Below are 18,190 nucleotides of genomic sequence, written 5' to 3'. Positions count from 1 at the left end.
CTCACCACTTTCCCCACAGCCTGTAATCACTCTAAGAGCTGTGCCACCTGCTTTCATCTCACTCAAACCCTCCCTGTCTCTCAATCCAGGAGAAAACAGTCCACAATAGGGTCAAAAGAGATGCCAGAAATTTGGTGTCTCACCCTCTACAAGGAAAGCAGCAACTGAATGACCATGTTCAAGTCCCTGAACTAATACTAGAGGCTTTGCTTGACTTATTGTGCTGACACCTCTAACTGACAGATGTCTCGCTAGACTTTACTGAGGACTGTTTGCCTTGGACTTTGAGAGATGGATTGCTTGCAGCACATACAGAGTGTTTATGATGTAAATTGCTGAAAGATTGTACAGTTGTGAGATTGAGACAGCAAGATAACCAACTCCTTGACTGATGGCTACTGACCAGCATGACAAGCTGCTTGGCTTTGTGTCAGCACTGAACAGTAAGGCAGTACAACAGTGCTGTAAGCCTTTAAATTGGAGCTGAGGGACAAAGTGAAAAAGCTAAGGCAAAGCAGAAGCTGTGAGAATCTAGATAAGTGTTAAATGAATGAGAAATAGTCAGCAAGTAACCCTGGGAGACAGCCTAGTCCATTCTGTGGGCTGGTGCCTTTACCTGCACATAAAATCCCTAGCAGTATCATTCCAGTGATAGTTGGTAACATCATCCAAAGTGCAGCATTGAAGCGCAGAAGTGGATAAGAGATGTGTCATATTACAAAGAGGCTGGCAGGTGCTGGAAGACTTAATTCGTTGATGTGGGGGTGCATTGGGCTAGTGCCCCAGAATGTGCCCTGAAATATTGCTATCCGATTTGGAAATACCTGACTTTCATTTCATGATATCTCAGCATCCAGTTCTATCTATGCTGCGCAATGATTGGAAGCTGCGCAGTAATGAAGTGAAATTTGGTGTTAATATCATGAAAACTAGCAATAAGCCCATTAATAGGCATGTCATCATTGTGACGTGAACAACTAATCTCAACGTCCAAAGCTATGTTGGAAAATGCAACAAGTTGCACCTGACATTGAGATAATCCTCACTCAATGTCTTCATAATTTGCATATTTCTCACCATAGCCGATGTCATTCAGGCCCTACAAGATTCTGCCCTCTGTTTCTCTCTCCACAGATGCTGCCAAACCTGCTGAGTTTCTTCAGCACTTGCTGTTTTTGTCATTTCCAGCATTGGCACTACTTTACTTTTATACCAGTTTTCATCTTCTGCGTTCGACTGGATCTGAGCTCCTGCAAAATAGCTCGCCAACTAAAAGAACCTCCACTGGATATTGACTCATTACACTCTCTAATTCACATGAACTATGCCAATATCGTTGACTTTATAAGTAATTTATAACTTCTGTACGTTTTCTATCTTTCTTGGATGCAGATATGTGTGTGTATGAATGTGTTGCAGACTTTCCTCTGGGTTTTTTTTTGAATGCTTCAATAAACACAATTTTGCTAATTAATCTTAAAGAAGTTGTTGTATAAACAATGTTAATAAATAGACAATTAAAAACCACCTCCATTACAGATAGGAGAGGAACATTGTAAAATAATTAAATTCACCTCTCCTTTTGTCTCTAACATGTATTTCAAGGTGCCATTTCAATCCCAGCCTCAGGTGACAGTCTGTGTGGAGTTTGCACATTCTTCCCATGACTGCATGGGCTTTTGCCATGTGTTCCAGCTTCCTCTCACAGTCTAAAGCTGTGGGTTAGGTTGATTGGTCATACTAAATTGCCCCGTAGTGTCCAGGTATGCAGGCTGGGTGGATTAGCCAGTGTAAATGAGAGTGTAGGGTGGGGTTTTGGGTCAGAGTGAGATACTGTTTGGAGGGTCTATGCAGACTTGACTGGTCGAATGGCCTCTTGTTGTATAGTAGGGATCTATGATTTTCTCTGAACAATCTCACAGTTGTTCCTGTGAGGAGACCTTGTTGCCAAAGATACACAAGCTGTATTTGCACCTATAAATTATCTTGAGTAGAATTGTGTGATGTAAGAGTCATACTTATTTACAGTAACCTTCTCACACATTTCAATATCAATGTCTTTGAATTGCTCCATTGTTCAGTGCAGAACAAAGTTGTTCCATGTTAAAGTCAATGAAGATGTCACAGCTTGTAGACAATGGAGTTCTATCGGGGAAAAAACCTCAAAACTTTAGATTTCAACAACTTCTTTAGATTTCAACAATATATTGTACAAATGATTAATCCATGAGTCAAGAAAACTAGAAGAGGGAGCAATCTTTTGCATTTGGAGTGATGATAACTAATCTAAAGCAATTGATGATAGTGAGTGGATCTATATTGCCAGCTAATTCCTATAAGCTCATAAACATTGGTCCTTGGACCCTTTTGTCAGTTTTTATGAAGATTTGGAGCTGGAGATAGGAACAAAGTTAGAAATGGAACTAAAATGTGGAGCAAGGTTTACATAATAAAAAAGGCAAATTAAATATGAAGAAGTCTAGATAGGTTAGAAAGGCTAATTGCAGACTGGCAAATGGCATCATTGCAATGGAAGAAAAATAAACAATGGTAATATCAATGGAAATAAAACAATGGCTCCAAGGTACAGAACACAATACAGGAGGATCTTAGTGGATTTCGCACTGAAACCAGCAGTGTATATTGTGATAGCAATGAAGGATGACAAATAGATCTTGGGATGTGTAAGAAAGATGCGGCAATGTTTTCAGGAGATGAAATTGTATCACGCACTGTGTAGGTCCACTTGGAATATTGTGTCTAATTCTGCCTTTCATCCCACAGTAAAAATATCCAGAGAGTGCAGGGAAGGGCAACTAAACTGACAATCTATTAAAACATCTGAGTTTTGAGAAGCTAAATAGGTTATGATTGTCAACAGTTGGGACAAAGAATTGGGAGAGACATTATGCACACTTAAAATTTCTAAAGGGAATGGGCAAGTTGAATTGCGATCCCCTATTTGAAATTGGAGCAAACTCTTTGAAAAGAGGAGGCATGCAAGTAATTTCATTGTAACAATGTTGGCTAGATGGTAACAAACATATAGGATAGATTGCTCAAGAAGATAATGAAGGCAATTAAATGAAAACTTTTTTTGAAAATACTTGAAATTATATTTGAGAATACCAGTTTTCGGAGGTTGCCAGATGAAAAACATAGTTTTCTGTCTCCTCTTTTCTGTGTTCCTAACTAATTAAAATCTAATCCTGTAACATCAAGGGTTTACAATCCACCCCATTCTATATCCTTTTGCTTTAGGGGATAGACTGTGATGAAAGATCACCTATTATTTGTACTTGCCAGCTGCTTAGTGACAGAAGGCAGCAATATAATGACACAGTAGTCAAAATAATGTCATCAGCAGTAAAATGTTATCAATGTGTACACTTGCTTTTATTTGTCATCAGTCCCAGCATCTGATGAACAGGTGGTATATTGTGTATATTGTTACATAGTCCAAAGGACTAAGGCAAGCAATGCAAAATGGATACAATACACTGATGATAAGATGTTATCATTTTTCTTCCAGTATGAATTTTATTTCATTCTATCCCCCCTTAAAAGAGTGATCAATGCAATTCCCTGGGTGCTGGAACTCATTTTACAGCTCCTCATGTATAAACCAGGAGAGTGAAGAATGGTGCAGAATTCAACAGAAGGTGATCTAAACCTAACCTCCCTAACCAATAAACAAACTGCACCTCTGGGAAAGATCACTGTAAGCATTGACAGCGCTGACTTAATTTTCTCTCTACCCGAGTCTCCATGACCAATAGTAACACTGTAGTTTGCCCACAGCTGAGATGAACAAAGCACAGACCACAAATTGAAATTGAATCTTAACTTTCCTCTTGTGTGTGGCTGTTTCAGCAGGATAAATCTGCTGAATCATGGAGGGAGCCAAAGTGATATTAATTTACTGGCCATCCAGTGAACTCTCAACCATTTGACTCAAACAGATTACATGTGATATCTATCAACATTTACAACTGACAACCAGTAATGCCTTTGAATTGAAGATATTGGAGACCAAAACCAGCATTAGATTTAAACTGCTTGCATTGCTTTGAGATCATCTCAAAGGGCACAACGACCATGCTTTCCAGTTTATAAACAATGATGGGAGTTTGGAGATTGTGAAATTGACTAAAATGTTGAAAATTGAGGCTCTGAATGTCAGCCTTTATCCTGATTGTTGAATGTTTTTAAAATCCTTTTAGGGACCATTTAAGTTAAATGAAAATTTCCAAACACAGGAGAAATAACCGACAGAACCATACCATGAGATTTCATATTTTCCAAAAAGAAACAAACTTTGCTCTACGTCAAGAGTTAAAGTATTGTTATTCACTTAATATTATAACTATGAACCGAATTTTATTTTATTATTTCCCCCAAAAAGTTCCTTATGCTGTATCAAAAATAAACTTGAAGGTGTGTCCACTTCTTTAGAGACCAACTGAAAAGAACACCCTAGCCCTCTAGAATCCATGTTAACTCTCCTTCATAACTCAGCTACCTTCCGAGATGATATTGTGTGGGGTTATTTTCCTTTTTTTTGGCTATGCAACCCTCTTCTTTACACACCTCACACTGGTATGGATGTGTCAGCTCCTTGTTCATATTAAGAGCAGATGTGCAAATGCCTTCCCACAGCTTTCCAAGGTAACTCAGTTGACTGTTTTCTGACTCAAAGTTCTGTGAGGACCACTGTCGGTTTCTTCCATTAGTTGAAAGCAGGGGGAAATTTCACATCTGCTTTCCCTCATTAAATCAAACAGAGATGAAGTGCATATACAAATATACTCCGTATGGTCAATTAATTCAATACCCTTTCTGTTTAAAGGGTAAACTTAGCTGCTGATCATTACCCGTGGTCTCCCTCAGACTTGTGAACTACAGTCTATACCACAGCAAAGTTTCAATGCCTCTGTTTGTCCTCCAAACTTGTTCCTCTCAGCAAATATACAAAACTAGCTTACAAATGCTGATAAGCAAATACAGATAACAAAAGAACCTTCCACCCCAACAGCCCGCTTCTCTGACAATGCCACATGCTTTGGGATATTTTAAACAGAAATGCAGGCAAATTATTTTACCTTCCATGACACTCTTTGATTCTGTAAACCCCATGAATTATTTATATTGCTAATGCAGTTTTACAATCCTCTCTGCAAACTCATTGGACCAAAAAGCTGCTTGCAGCTTCCTTTGAACAGGAAACTGCATACATAATTTAAATACATGTATTCTGTTGAAGTAAAGGCAGACCTTTTGGTTCAATTGTTGTAGGATAGAAGACTCCCTTTTGTTCACAGCTGTCACACTATTAATTTGGGTCTTGAAGATAAACATAAGTTCTCTTTTAAGTGTAATCATCTCCAAGCTTGCTTGAATTGCCTTTAAGTCAATGTTATTACCAGTATCTCAATCATTATTTTCCATTTATCTTACAATTAACATATTAATTCCTAATACTGAAATTTATATTCTAAGATATAAGCCATAAATAAGTCACAACAATATCAATATTTTATGCTACAGAGATTTGCCTTGATCACATACTTAATACCTTGAGCCTAATTTGTCAGGTCACTGGCAATTAACACCTAACGTGATATCTAAACCCCCTCTAGGATATACCCAGTTCCTGGTTTTACACAGAAAGTTAGTATCCCAGGGAGTTAACCTGCACCCACATCTCCCCCCTCACTTCCATCCAAGGCCCCAAAGGAGCCTTCCACATTCATCAAAGTTTCACCCGCACTTCCACACATGTCATTTGTTGCATTCGTTGCTCCCAATGCAATCTCCTCTACACTGGGGAGACTGGACCCCTTCACGCAAAGCGCTTCAGGGAACATCTCCAGGACACCTGCACCAATCAACCACACTACCCTGTGGCCAAACATGTGCCGAGGACATGTAGGTCCGGAGCCTTGTCCACCGTCACTCCCTCACCACCCGACGCCTGGAGGAAGAATGCCTCATCTTCCGCCTCAGAACATTTCAACTCCAGGGCTTCAATATGGACTTCACCAGTTTCCTTATTTCTCCTCCCCCAACCTTACCCCAGTTCCAAACTTCCAGTTCAGCACCATCCTCATGACCTGTCTAACCTATCAATCTTCCTTCCCACCCATCCACTCCACCCCCCTCTCTGACTTATCAATCTTCACCCCCACCTCCATCCACCTACTGCACTCTCAACTACCTTCTACCCAGCCCCACCCCCTCCCATTTATCTCTCCACCTCCGAGGCTTCCAGCCTCAATCCTGATGAACAGCTCCCCCACAAAATGTCAATTTTCCTGCTCCTTGGATGCTGCCTGACATGCTGTGCTTTTCCAGCACCACTCTAATTTTGACTCTAATCTCTAGCACTTGCAGTCCTCACTTTCTCCTAGGCAGTGTTGCTGAACAAAGAGACCTTGGAGTGCAGGTTCATAGCTCCATGCAAGTAGAGTCACAAGTAGATAGGATAGTGAAGAAGGCGTTTGTATGCTTTCCATTATTGGTCAGAGTATTGAGTGCAGCAGTTGGGAGGTCATGTTGCACTGTACAGGGCATTGGTTAGGCCACTTTTGGAATTTTGGGTGCAATTCTGGTCTCCCTCCTATCAGAAGGATGTTGTGATTTCCAAGATTATCCATGTAATATGTTAATACCTGTTGCATTTGACCTGATGAATACCTTTCTGTGGTATCTGTATCAAATTGAGGGTTTGATTTTTATAATTTGAACATTTGTAAAATTTAAAAAATGAATTCACAAGAAATATTTTTTCTGATGGTAATTCTGTGGTGGAAAAGAGTGACCTTTGAAAGGGAAAATAAGTCAAGAAACATTAAACTCAGCTTAAAAAAAAAGAAATGATATATCATTGGAGATGAAGGTTGAAGTCAGGCAAGCCTCATGAAGAAAATCATTCACAGTGGGACTGAAGTCTAAGTTATGAGACATATATGTATACAGTGATTTTTATCATTATACTTTTTAATATTGCATGATCTTCACAAAAAAAGATAAAAGAACATGAGCAGTATTGATTCACTTATATTATTTGTAATGTGATAGTAGGACACAAATTGCTCAGTTGTTAAGCACAAATATTAAAATTACTTTTTTTAGTGCACTTAGCATTCAGAATGTGGAATGTCTTTTGGGAAATGCACTTGGGAATGGAATATATAACAACCTTTAACAAGAAAATAGGTTAATATTTGAAAATGAAAAGAGAATTGTATAAAGGCAAGATTAGAAAAAACTCAATAGGTAGCTGTTTCAGAGAGATCATAGAAAATAGGAACAGGAATGGGCCATTTGGTCCATTGAGTTGGCATAGCTCCATCAGTTAAAGGGTTTGATGTCTACATGACAGGGTGTAATCATTGGTGTTCCCCATAGATATTAACTGGGCCCACATTGATTACTGTGAAGTTGGATGTGGAAGTATAGTTATATATTACATGAAGTGTGATGAATTTGGGTTAGCTGTCAAAAAAAGACAAAGGAATACCTGATAAGTGGGAGAATACAGAGGTGTAGAGAAGTGAAGGACCTTGAAGTGAACACCCACAGATCCCTGAGGTAGCAGGACAAGTCATTACTTTGTTTATGAAAGCATATTTACTCTGCCTTTATTAGCTGAGGTATGCACTATAAGAGCAGGGAAGGTTTACAAGAACTGTATAAATCGATATTTGGGGCAAGCTTGAATACTATGCACAGTTCTGGTCACCTCATTTAAGAAAGGTTATGATTGCCCTCGAGAGGCTAGAAACAACATTTAGAAACATGGAAAATATGAGTTGGAGTAAGCTATTAAGACCTTTGAATCTGCTCCACCATTCGGCATGATCAAAGCTGATAATCCACCTCAGTTCCCTGTTCCCACTTTCTCCCCATAACTTTTAATCGTCTTTAGTTCTGAGAACTATAACTAACTCCTTGTTGAAAATATTCAATGTTTGTCCTCAGTGATGAGCAATCGGATGCTGCTTGACCTGCTGTGCTTTTCCAGTACCACACTATCTCTCAACTCTGATCGCCACCATCTACAGTCCTTGCTTTCTCCAATGTTTTGTCCTCAACTGCTTTGTCTGTTGGAGAATTTCACAGGCTCACCATTCTTTGGGTGAAGAAATTTCTCCTCATATCAGTCCTAAATAACCGACCCCATGCCTTTAAACTGTGACTACTGGTTCGAGGCTCTCCAGTCATCACGGACATCCTTACTGTATTTACCATCCTGCCTGGAATGAAAAAGTGCAGCTATGTGGAAATGTGAGATAGGCTGGAATAGTTCTCCTTGGAATAGAGGAGACTAAGAGAAGATTTGATTGATGTGGAAAATTGTGAAGTGCCTGGATAGAGTGGATTGGATGGGCCAAGTTACCTGAGCAGAAAGGTCAGTGTATTGGGGGCATTAATTGGTACAAGGATTTGAGCAGAGACGAGGAATTGTTGCTTTCATCCAGAGGAAGATAAGAATGCAGAATCCTCTGCCTGAGAGGCTTGCAGAGTTAGAGACCCTTAACTCATTTAATCCTCCGGGTGCCTGTCCCTGTGCACAAAGTGCTCCTGCTGCAGCCTTTTGATGATTGTTGATGCAATGTAGGGCTGCCCTTCTGGTGTGCCCTGCCATTCAGTAGTAAATTGTCAGGATAGTCAGGATAGCAGATTCCGGATGCCAGTATCTATAGAGGAGAGGTGTATATGCCTGCTGCCTGTTGGTTATCCTTGAGCTATGGTTTGGTCATAGTCAGCAAGGAGCAGCTAAGTCTGCTAGGTACCCACTCTGGTTTCTTTATTGAGCTTTCCTGATGTCTGGCTTGTTTGGCAAGTTTGAAAAGGTGGGAGGCTGAATATAAGTGCGATGAGTTGTGGCATTAACAATGTGTTTAAACAGTTTTAATCCCTGTCAATTGATATCTCATTGCTGCTGAACAAGAATCTCCTCAGGCCTTTTTTGAAAGCCCAAATGATTGACTGTGATGATGTCAGCATTGAGGAAGGCCTCGCTGACTTCCTGACAGTTTACTGTAGCCCCTGTCACTGACACCATATAAGATTCTCCCCTTTGATTCTATATGCATGTTTTCAGATATTGCTAATTGAGGAAGCACGAATGCTATGGATGTTTCAAAGGGATATAAATTAAGCGAGGCATCAAATCTATGGTATCTGGAATTCAAAGTTTTAATAATCCACTAAGAGTTATAATATCCCTGAGATGTTTCAGGTGTGAAATGAACTGCCTTCAAAATAGAGTCACTGTTGTAATTCTAGAAAGCCAGTTGCATATACACACACGGTGAGATAAATGACCAAGTAGCTTGTTTTGTTGTTGTTAGTTGTGGTATAGGTTTTACACAGAATACCTTGCTCATTTACATTTGAAGGATACCATGTCATATTTTTGATCCACCCAAGTTAAGGCCTCGGTTTTCATGACTCATATAGAACAAAAAATATTTGTTAACGTAACAGTCTGTCAATATTGAATTTAAATGTCAACCTTGTTTTATGATCACCTTTGGAACACAGCTTGAACCCACAGCAGATTTCTGGAGATCACAATGCAACCAATGAGTTAAGCATAGCTCTCTCACAATCATAAATGATGATTCCCAAATTGTTCAAAATTTGCACGTAATTAATCATCTCATAAAGCATGGCTATTACAACAATGAATTGGATAAAAGGACAGAAGTTTTTGGCTGGTACAATGCACCAAAATTATAGAAGTCACATGATACCAGTTATAGTACAACAGGGTTGTTTGAAATCACAATCTTTCAGAGCGCTGTTCCTTCAGGTGACGAAAGAGCAGCGCTCTGAAAGCTTATGATTTAAAATTAATATGTTGAACTATAACTTGGCGTCGTGTGACTTCTGACTTTGTCTATCCCAGTCCAACACTGGCACCTCCACATCACAACAAAATTATGTGCTCATTTTTCCACCATCAAGTTCTGTCCCAGCATTTAACTTATTTGGTTAAAGCAAAATAAAAGCCAATTTCTAATCACTTTACTCATAATGAGCATCCAGATGTTTTTCAGTTCTTGAATGTATAAGAAAGGAAAACTGGTCAGTGTAAATTATCGTTGCCATTTTGAAACAAATGGCAAGATTTAGTTTACCTTACATGTGGCCTGCAGTGTTCAGTTTGGGGTGATGTTTGTGGTGGCTTTATGTGGCCCCAATGACATCCCAAATTCTCCAATGATGGGGAAGATCCCAACAGACTAATTTGCAGAAATGGGTTTGATTAGGCTGAGCAATATTGTCAGCTCTAGCTAGTGACTGGGTCTGAGATCTTTTTGGGTGCTCGTGTTGAACAAACCCAACAGCAGACCTCCTACATACATAAAGTGCGAATTGAGATGCAAATGCAAAATGCATCAAATTGGTGGAGTCAAATTTTAGTCAATTAATCAAACCCTAATGAGTCAAAACTTTAGTTATAAATAAAATTGATATACTAAAATTTATATAGTGATTAGCATAATCTCCACAGCATGGGTGTGATATTTCCATTGTATAACTCTTTAATTTTTAGTTTACTGTTTTCGGGGTTCTGTAATAGGCAGGTATTCTGATCCACCAGATTATCACTCGTGAAAATTTTGATTTGTTCTTTACATTTTTGTCACATTGTCCAATTAGCTCTAAGAATTTCATAGAATGAATTGAGATTTCTTATTCTTCTGGTAATCTTTCTTTCACTTGAACATTTTCAGATGGTCCCTATGATTTAATGGTGAAGTCTGAACCACGATTCAAAGTTAGTGAAGGAGTGTTCACTGCTGGTAAAGGAGAGCCAGTCTGGTTTAAATGTTCAGCAAATTCCAACCCACCAAATGTCTACTCGTGGTTTCAGAAAGCTGACAACAAGACAACACCCATCCAGTGGGGGCCAGTGTTAAATATCAAGTCTGAGAAAGTACCTGACAAAGCTGACTACATGTGCTGTGTCTACAACAATATCACTGGCAAACGGGATGAAACTCAATTCACTTTCATACTCTCTGCTACTGGTATGTACAGACTTATTGATATAAATTCATTAATGGCAACTTTTTAAAAATAATGTGATTGTTGGTATCCTTAAAACTAATTTGAAGAGTCAAAAATAGAACATCACTTTGAATGACAGATTAATTAATTGGAAATGGAACTTAATGTGAATGAAATTGATGCCACTATTGATCATATGTTGAATAAGTTTCATTCTCAAAACAGACAATGGAATTATTTAGTAGTTTGAATGGTATATATACTGGAATCAATAGTTTTCCTTTATGGAATGTTCATTCAATCCTTACTTGCAAACAACTGAACTGATTGTATAGCAAGGATCCCTGATCTGACATGAAAGGAAAATACTGTGGGTGTTGGAGATCTGAAATAAAAACAGAAAGAGCTGGGGAACTTCAGCATGTGTAAAATCATGATGGAGACGTAAGCAGAATTAATGCTTTGGCTGGAAAATTATGCTTTGGACATCCTCACAGTCTGTTCTACTTGAAATTCAGCATGTCCATAAAGACCCTTACAAATTTTTACAGAAAGCATCCTATCTGGATACATCACAGAATATTATGGCAACTGCTCTTCTCAAGAACAAAAGAAACTGCACAAAGTTGTGAACACAGCCCCAGTACATCACACAAACCATCCATTGACTTCATCTATATTTTCCACTGCAACGAGCATATTCAAAGACCCTTCCCACCCTCTGGTGTATAAGTACAAATAGATTCATGAATAGCTTCTTCCCAGCTGTTGTCAGCCATTTGAACAAACCTCTTTCATGTTAATGTTGATTTCTCACTACACCTTCTCAGCAGCTGTATCACTGTATCCTGCACTCTGTTACTGTGATGCACTTGCATAGTATGATCTGCCTGTAAAGCACATAAGACCTTACTTTTCACTGTACTTTGGTGCACTTGACAGTAACAAATCAAAATCGCACCCCCCCCCCCCACCCCAACAGCATAACAACCATCATTTTTAGGCTCTACTGTTCTAAAGAAGAGTCAAGTCGGACTTGAAATGTTAACACATGCTGCTGGACCTATTAATTTCCTACAGCGTTTTCTTTTTTTTTATTACCCCTGATCTTACATCCAGGCTATAACTAGGAAATCATCCTAGTCATTGAGTGGGTCACTTTAGTTTTGTTTTGAAATAACAGCTACAATAAAGCTCAATGAACCCAATGTCATGTTTCCGCTTATTAATTTATAATGTATTGCTAAAATACCTTCTTTATATTATCTTTGAAATGCATGAACATTTACACTTACATTCTACTTAGAATTCTAAAACTAGACCAGCAAACATCCACATTCAACTTTCAAGAATTCAGTACCAATTTTACATGGAAATTCTTGATGCGTCACACCACAGAAACAGACCCTATAGTCCATCTGGTCTATGCTGGTGTTTGTGCTGCACACCTTCTCCAAATCCCATCTTGACTCATCTCACCTGAGCAACATATTCCTTTTCATGTAGTTAAAAATCACGCAACACCAGGTTTATTTGGAAGTCCTAGCTTTCAGAACACTGCTCCTTCCTAAGGTAGCTGTGGAGCAGGATCATAAGGTGCAGAATTTATAGCATAAGATTACAGTGTCATGCAACTGAAACAATATATTGAACAAATCTTGCATGACACTGTAATATTTTGCTATAAATTCTGTGTCTTATGATCCTGCTCCACAGCTACCTGAGGAAGGAGCAGTGCTCTGAAAGCTAGGACTTTCGAATAAACCTGTTGGACTATAACCTGGTGTTGTGTGATTTTTAACTTTGTCCACCCCAGCCCAACACTGGCACTTCAACATCATGGCGACCTTTTTCATGTATTTCACTTCTAACACTCTATGTGATGGTGAGGCTGACATTCTCACTGCTTTTCTTAATTTCTTATTAGATCTATAAGAGACTGTCTTATATTTATGCTTCAGAACCATATTTTCCCATCTTCCCATAGTAAGAGGAAATATTTTCTCTTGTTTGACTTTATTCATCCTTGTTTTGCTTTTTTTATTGTCCGTGAGGCCGTTTGAGTTCATTAGAGATAAATTGGATAGCCCGGGAGTATGCATTCTGGAATTTTGAATGAAATACAATGAACCCAACCCAATTGAGTGCAACAACACTGCATCTTCATATCTCCTGCTCACTATCATGATTTCTGTGTGTACCTATGTTAACCATTTTGATGATTGACTGGACGTAGCAGCACAAGGGCCATTGTGTTCCTGGCCAGCACCACTTAAAGTTAACTTGTACCTCTTTTAGTACAGGTGTGCGATGGCTATGGTGGGTGTTGGGAATCCTTTGTAAGCTTCATTTGACCTGATAAAAAAAGAAGAATGTCTGAATTGGGATAAGCAAATGCCAACTTTTTAGTTCATGCTGCAATAGATATGTTGATGATGAATGTTGAAAGGAAGGTAGATGTACTGACCTCTTGAAGGTCCATCAAAGCAATGAAGTTGCTAGCCGTTGAGTGCCAGAGTGAGGAGAGGGAGAGAGAAAGAAATCAAAACAGAAAAAGAGAGAAAACAAAATGGAAAATGAGAGAGATATTGTAAGAAATAATGGTGAAACTGATGAAAGGTGAAAGGGGCAGGGGCAAGGTAATAAAAAAAGTCTAAGGGAGAAACAGCATTAAAAAGAAAACCAAAATCCATGTCAGCAGTCAATCATTAGTCAGTCTAATTAATCCATGGTTGATGAGTCCTAATGTAGGTTGAAATTTCTTAATTTCAAACATCTTTGAACTTTGTTATTTGTCCTGCTTTAAAACCAGCTACAGTTTAGCAGAGAAGGGGTGGCCATCATTGATGGTTCAGTGCAGTCTCTTCCCAGTCTTTTTTACATCAGAGACAATTTTATTCAATCAGGCTTTCAGTTTATCTGTTAATTTGTTTTCTGGGTGTCCTCTATGGTCTTTGGCCATGCATCAGTATACTTTGGCAGGTAAGTATTTTCCTTATTCTTGCATAGAATATGGACATGGTTGGAAAGGCCTGTATCTGATGCAGATTCCTTAAATGGGTTGGCTCTGAAGACTACTTCCGAAGGCAGTTAAGAATCAGTCGCATTAATGTGGGCCTGGTATCTCAGTTGATTGGTCTTTTCAGAAGAGACAGTGTGGCTGTCATACTGGCTGTGTAACCAACAGGAAAGATTTCAACCATCTCCATAAAATCCAGCCTGGAGAGGTAATGGAAACCTATGGTTTGCAGCCACAATAGAGGGAAAGAATAGCACAGATGCCAGCTCACCAAAGGGCAATCTTGCACATGGAGTTCTGCAGCACAGGATTCACTTGAAAACTTGTTAGAAAAGTCACCAAAGTTGTGAAATCAAGTGAGAGTGCTGTAACCTCATCAGCTTTCTCTTCTTGTTGTTCCTTCAATGGAATGTTCAAATAAAGATTGATTAGAGTTAAGAGAAAAAAAATACATTACTTGGTCTAGTTCTGTGTATCACCATCTGATGGGAAAGATGTGGAAAAGCAAATATACAGGGAAATAATAGGGTAGTGCAAAATCTATTATGTAATGATAATGTGATGCTTTATTTAATCATAAAATAAACTAAGATATTGATTGTTTAAAGAGCAGAGAAGGAGAACTTTTTTTAAGTGTGTTCAGAAAAATATTTTTAATCAGCACGTTTCTAGCATAACACAGAGTGAAGCATTACTGGATTTGGTTCTGAGGAACAAGGTGCATTAAATGTCAGTAGGGAAACATTTAGGAAAGAGTGATGATATTATCAGAAGGTTTTGCTTAGCTGTGGACAAGAACATGAAGAAATCTAGACTAAAAGTATTTAAGTACAAGAGGGTCAATTGCAGGGTCTTGTGAACAAATATGGAAAACCAGGCTGCCTTTAAAGAGGAAGCAGTGCAGGAATAGTCAAGATAAATTCACACAGGAAGGTTAGGGCAACTAAAGTCAAGTTTCCCCAGTGATAACAAGAGAGTGAGAGTTAAAGCATTAAAAAGGGTATATGTGATAGAGAAAAACAATAGCGGATTCTGGAGATCTGAAACAGACACAAAAATTACTCAAAGAGAAACTCAGCAGGTCTGGCAGCATGTGGTTTCTGTGACCCTTGTTCAGAACTCAGATGTAGAAAAACTGTGATTTACCAGCAATTTCTGTTTGTGTATGTGCTGCGATGTCAGGTTCGAAATTCAATTGAGATCAACTAAGCTGACTATGGGAGTTTAGATGGCAAGTAAAGAAGGAGATGACAGAGGCCGAGAGAATGAGAAAAGGACTTGAACCTGAACCTTTGTCTGTGAATTGGGTGCACACAATAGGGAGAATTCCTGGCTCTTCAAATCCAACTTTTAACAATAGCTGTCCAGACTCAGACATTGGAATTTGAGACAGATGACCCTGGAAGAATTGAGGAAGATGCTGGGTGAGGAGGCAGAAGACTTGCCTTGGGGCTCTAGCTTTCAAGCCTCAACCAATCTGGTCTTTAAAGGCAACAGATTAGTCATGGGTGACTTTAATCTTCGTATAGTCAGATTGGCAAAGGAAGCCATGTGGAAGAATTTGTTTGTATAGTATTTTCAGGACACTTTCACAGAACAATATGCTGTGGATTCGACCAGGATCTGGTTATTTTGCATCTGATGATGTGTAATGAGACAAGTTAAATAAATTATGTCAGAGTAAAAGATCCACTCAGAAACAGTGATCATTACATGGTTTAATTTGACAATCAGTTTGAGAGGGAGAAACTTGGGTCAGAAACAACTGTGCTAAACTTAAGGGTAATCACAAAGGAATGACAGCAAAGCTAGATGAAATGGACTAGGAAAGAACTTTAGTAGCAAAGACAATTGATGAGCAATGGTAGAACATAGGTCATAGTACACAGCAAAGACATTTTCTTGTGTGGAAGTAGGATTCTAAGAAGGGAACTAAGCCAAGCATGGTTAACCAGGAAGGTTAAGAACAGCATCAGATTGAAAGAAAAATATACGATGTGGTAAAGATTAGTGGTAAACCAGAGGATTTGGAAAATGTTAAAAATCAATAAAAGAAAATTAAGAAGAAATAAAGAGTGAAAGGATAAACTTTGAGTAATATCAAATAACATTTGCAAATAATGTCAAGATGGATAGCAAGAGCATAATTAAATATTTAAAAAGGAAGAGAGAAGCCAAGGAACATAGATCCCTTTGGGAATTAGGCTGGGCAAATAATAATAATGAAGAAACAGGCAACAGCAGAGATTTGAATACCTATTTTGAATCAGTCTTCACAGTCGAAGACACTAACAGCATTTCAAATTATGATGTAATATTAAATATGTTATTCAGTACCAAGTAGGGGGCAAAGAATAAGAGGAAATAAATTCAATAACTATTTCTAACAAAAAAGTACTAATGGAGAAATTAATGGGGTTACAGATTGATTAAGTCCCTGGATCTGATGGGACTGCAGAAATAATGATTGCCATTGGGACTAATCATCCACGAATCCTTAGAAAATGTTACAGCATATTATAAAGGAAACAATATCAGAGCATTTTGAAATACATGATTTAATCAAACAGAGTCAGCATGGTTCACAAAGGGGAAATTATGCCTGACAAACTTAGTAAAATCTTTGAGGAGGTAACAAGCAGGATAGATGGGGAAGCTGTAGATGTAATATATTTGGATTTCTAGACGGCTTTTGATAAGGTACCAACTTTATGCTACTTAATAAGGTAAGAGTCCATGGTTTTGGACGTGGTATAAATCAAATCTAATAACCCTTTCGAAGTAGAGGTTACTCCTTCATTGGAAGTGACTACTGAGGCAAAGTTTTACATAATTTAGAAAACTAATACATGAAGCATATGAAAGGTTAAGGAAATAGGTGGGCAAGTGGATTTATAATAAATTGACTGAGTTAAAAAAAAGTACATTTGACGCAGGTATGATAGTGAAGGACATCACTACAGGAGTTCCCCAGGGAAATCTTATATAACCAGACATCTCCATCATAAGATTAACGTGAGGATTTTACTGACGATTGCATAATGCTCAGTATCACTGTGACTCCTCAGACATGCAGCAAGAGTTGGACAATATTCAAATTTTGACTAATAAGCAGCAATTAACATTTGAGACACACAAGTGCCAGACGATAATTACTTTTATCAAGAGGATTTAACACTGTCTACTTAATTTCCAATGATACTACCATTGCTGAATTAACCACCATCAACATATTTGAGGTTATAATCCACCAGAAACTTAACTGTGCTGGTACCACTGGTAGTAGCTTTAAGAACAGACCAGAGACTACAAGTATTTCTGTGGTCAACACACCTCTGGATGTCTCCAAGTCCAGTCCACCATCTGTAAAACACAAATCAGAATTATGATAGAATAATCTTCATCTGTATTCATGAGTGCAGTTTCTAAAACATTAAAGGTGATTGACACTGTTCAAGACAGAGCAGCTACTGTTTGGAACCTTGCGCATTACATGACAGGTCCTTGAGTAAGGTTGCACAGTTTTTTATGGTTTCAGACAGAATGTCCCAAATTATCAATCCCCAGTTTATTTTTATTAGTTCATGGAATGTAGCCATTGCTATGTACACCATTGTTAACTCCCCATTGCTAATTGTTCAGAAGGCAGTTAGTCAATAAGAATGGCAGATTTCCTTCCCTCCACCACCACTTTCTCACAGGCAGTAATAAATTAGCATAAAGTGCTGACAGAGTCAGAGATCACACAACACGAGATTACAGTCCAACAGGTTTATTTGAAACCTCACAAGCTTTGGAGTGCTGCCCCTTTGTCAGGAGCATGTACCATTCACACCAAAGACTGCCGACTCAAAGTGGAGAGGATCTCCATGAAGATCATGCACATTGACACAGACATCAAGTTTCTGCAGAAATGCAAGAAAGCAGAGAAGGTCCCAAAAAGACTACAGATCACAAACCCACTCAAGTCAACCTACGACTCAGACTATGCTGAGAGACTCTGTCGTCACACCTCTCACAAACTGATATTTTTTCTCTTCCACCCAGTGACAAACGACAATGATGATATGGCGATCAAGATCTGTGCAAGACTTAAGCTTTAACTTGAGATCTTCCTTAACTTTATTACTCAGTCACTCAATG

General features: G+C 38.6%; 1 protein-coding gene across 2 annotated transcripts in view; it reads left to right on the top strand.

Moving 5' to 3' along the window:
- Positions 1-18,190, top strand: part of hepacam2 (HEPACAM family member 2) — a 101,399-nt gene that overhangs the window by 34,717 nt on the left and 48,492 nt on the right. For both annotated transcript variants that reach the window (XM_060825463.1, XM_060825462.1), the window contains exon 4: positions 10,752-11,048. In XM_060825463.1, coding sequence (XP_060681446.1) covers positions 10,752-11,048 — 297 coding nt within the window. The remainder of the gene's footprint in view (positions 1-10,751; positions 11,049-18,190) is intronic.

Source organism: Hemiscyllium ocellatum, chromosome 5 (assembly GCF_020745735.1).
Source record: "Hemiscyllium ocellatum isolate sHemOce1 chromosome 5, sHemOce1.pat.X.cur, whole genome shotgun sequence".
In the NCBI taxonomy this organism is placed as follows: Eukaryota; Metazoa; Chordata; class Chondrichthyes; order Orectolobiformes; family Hemiscylliidae; genus Hemiscyllium; species Hemiscyllium ocellatum.
Note: the sequence above shows the minus strand (reverse complement) of the source record. Positions and strands in the feature narration are given on the sequence as shown.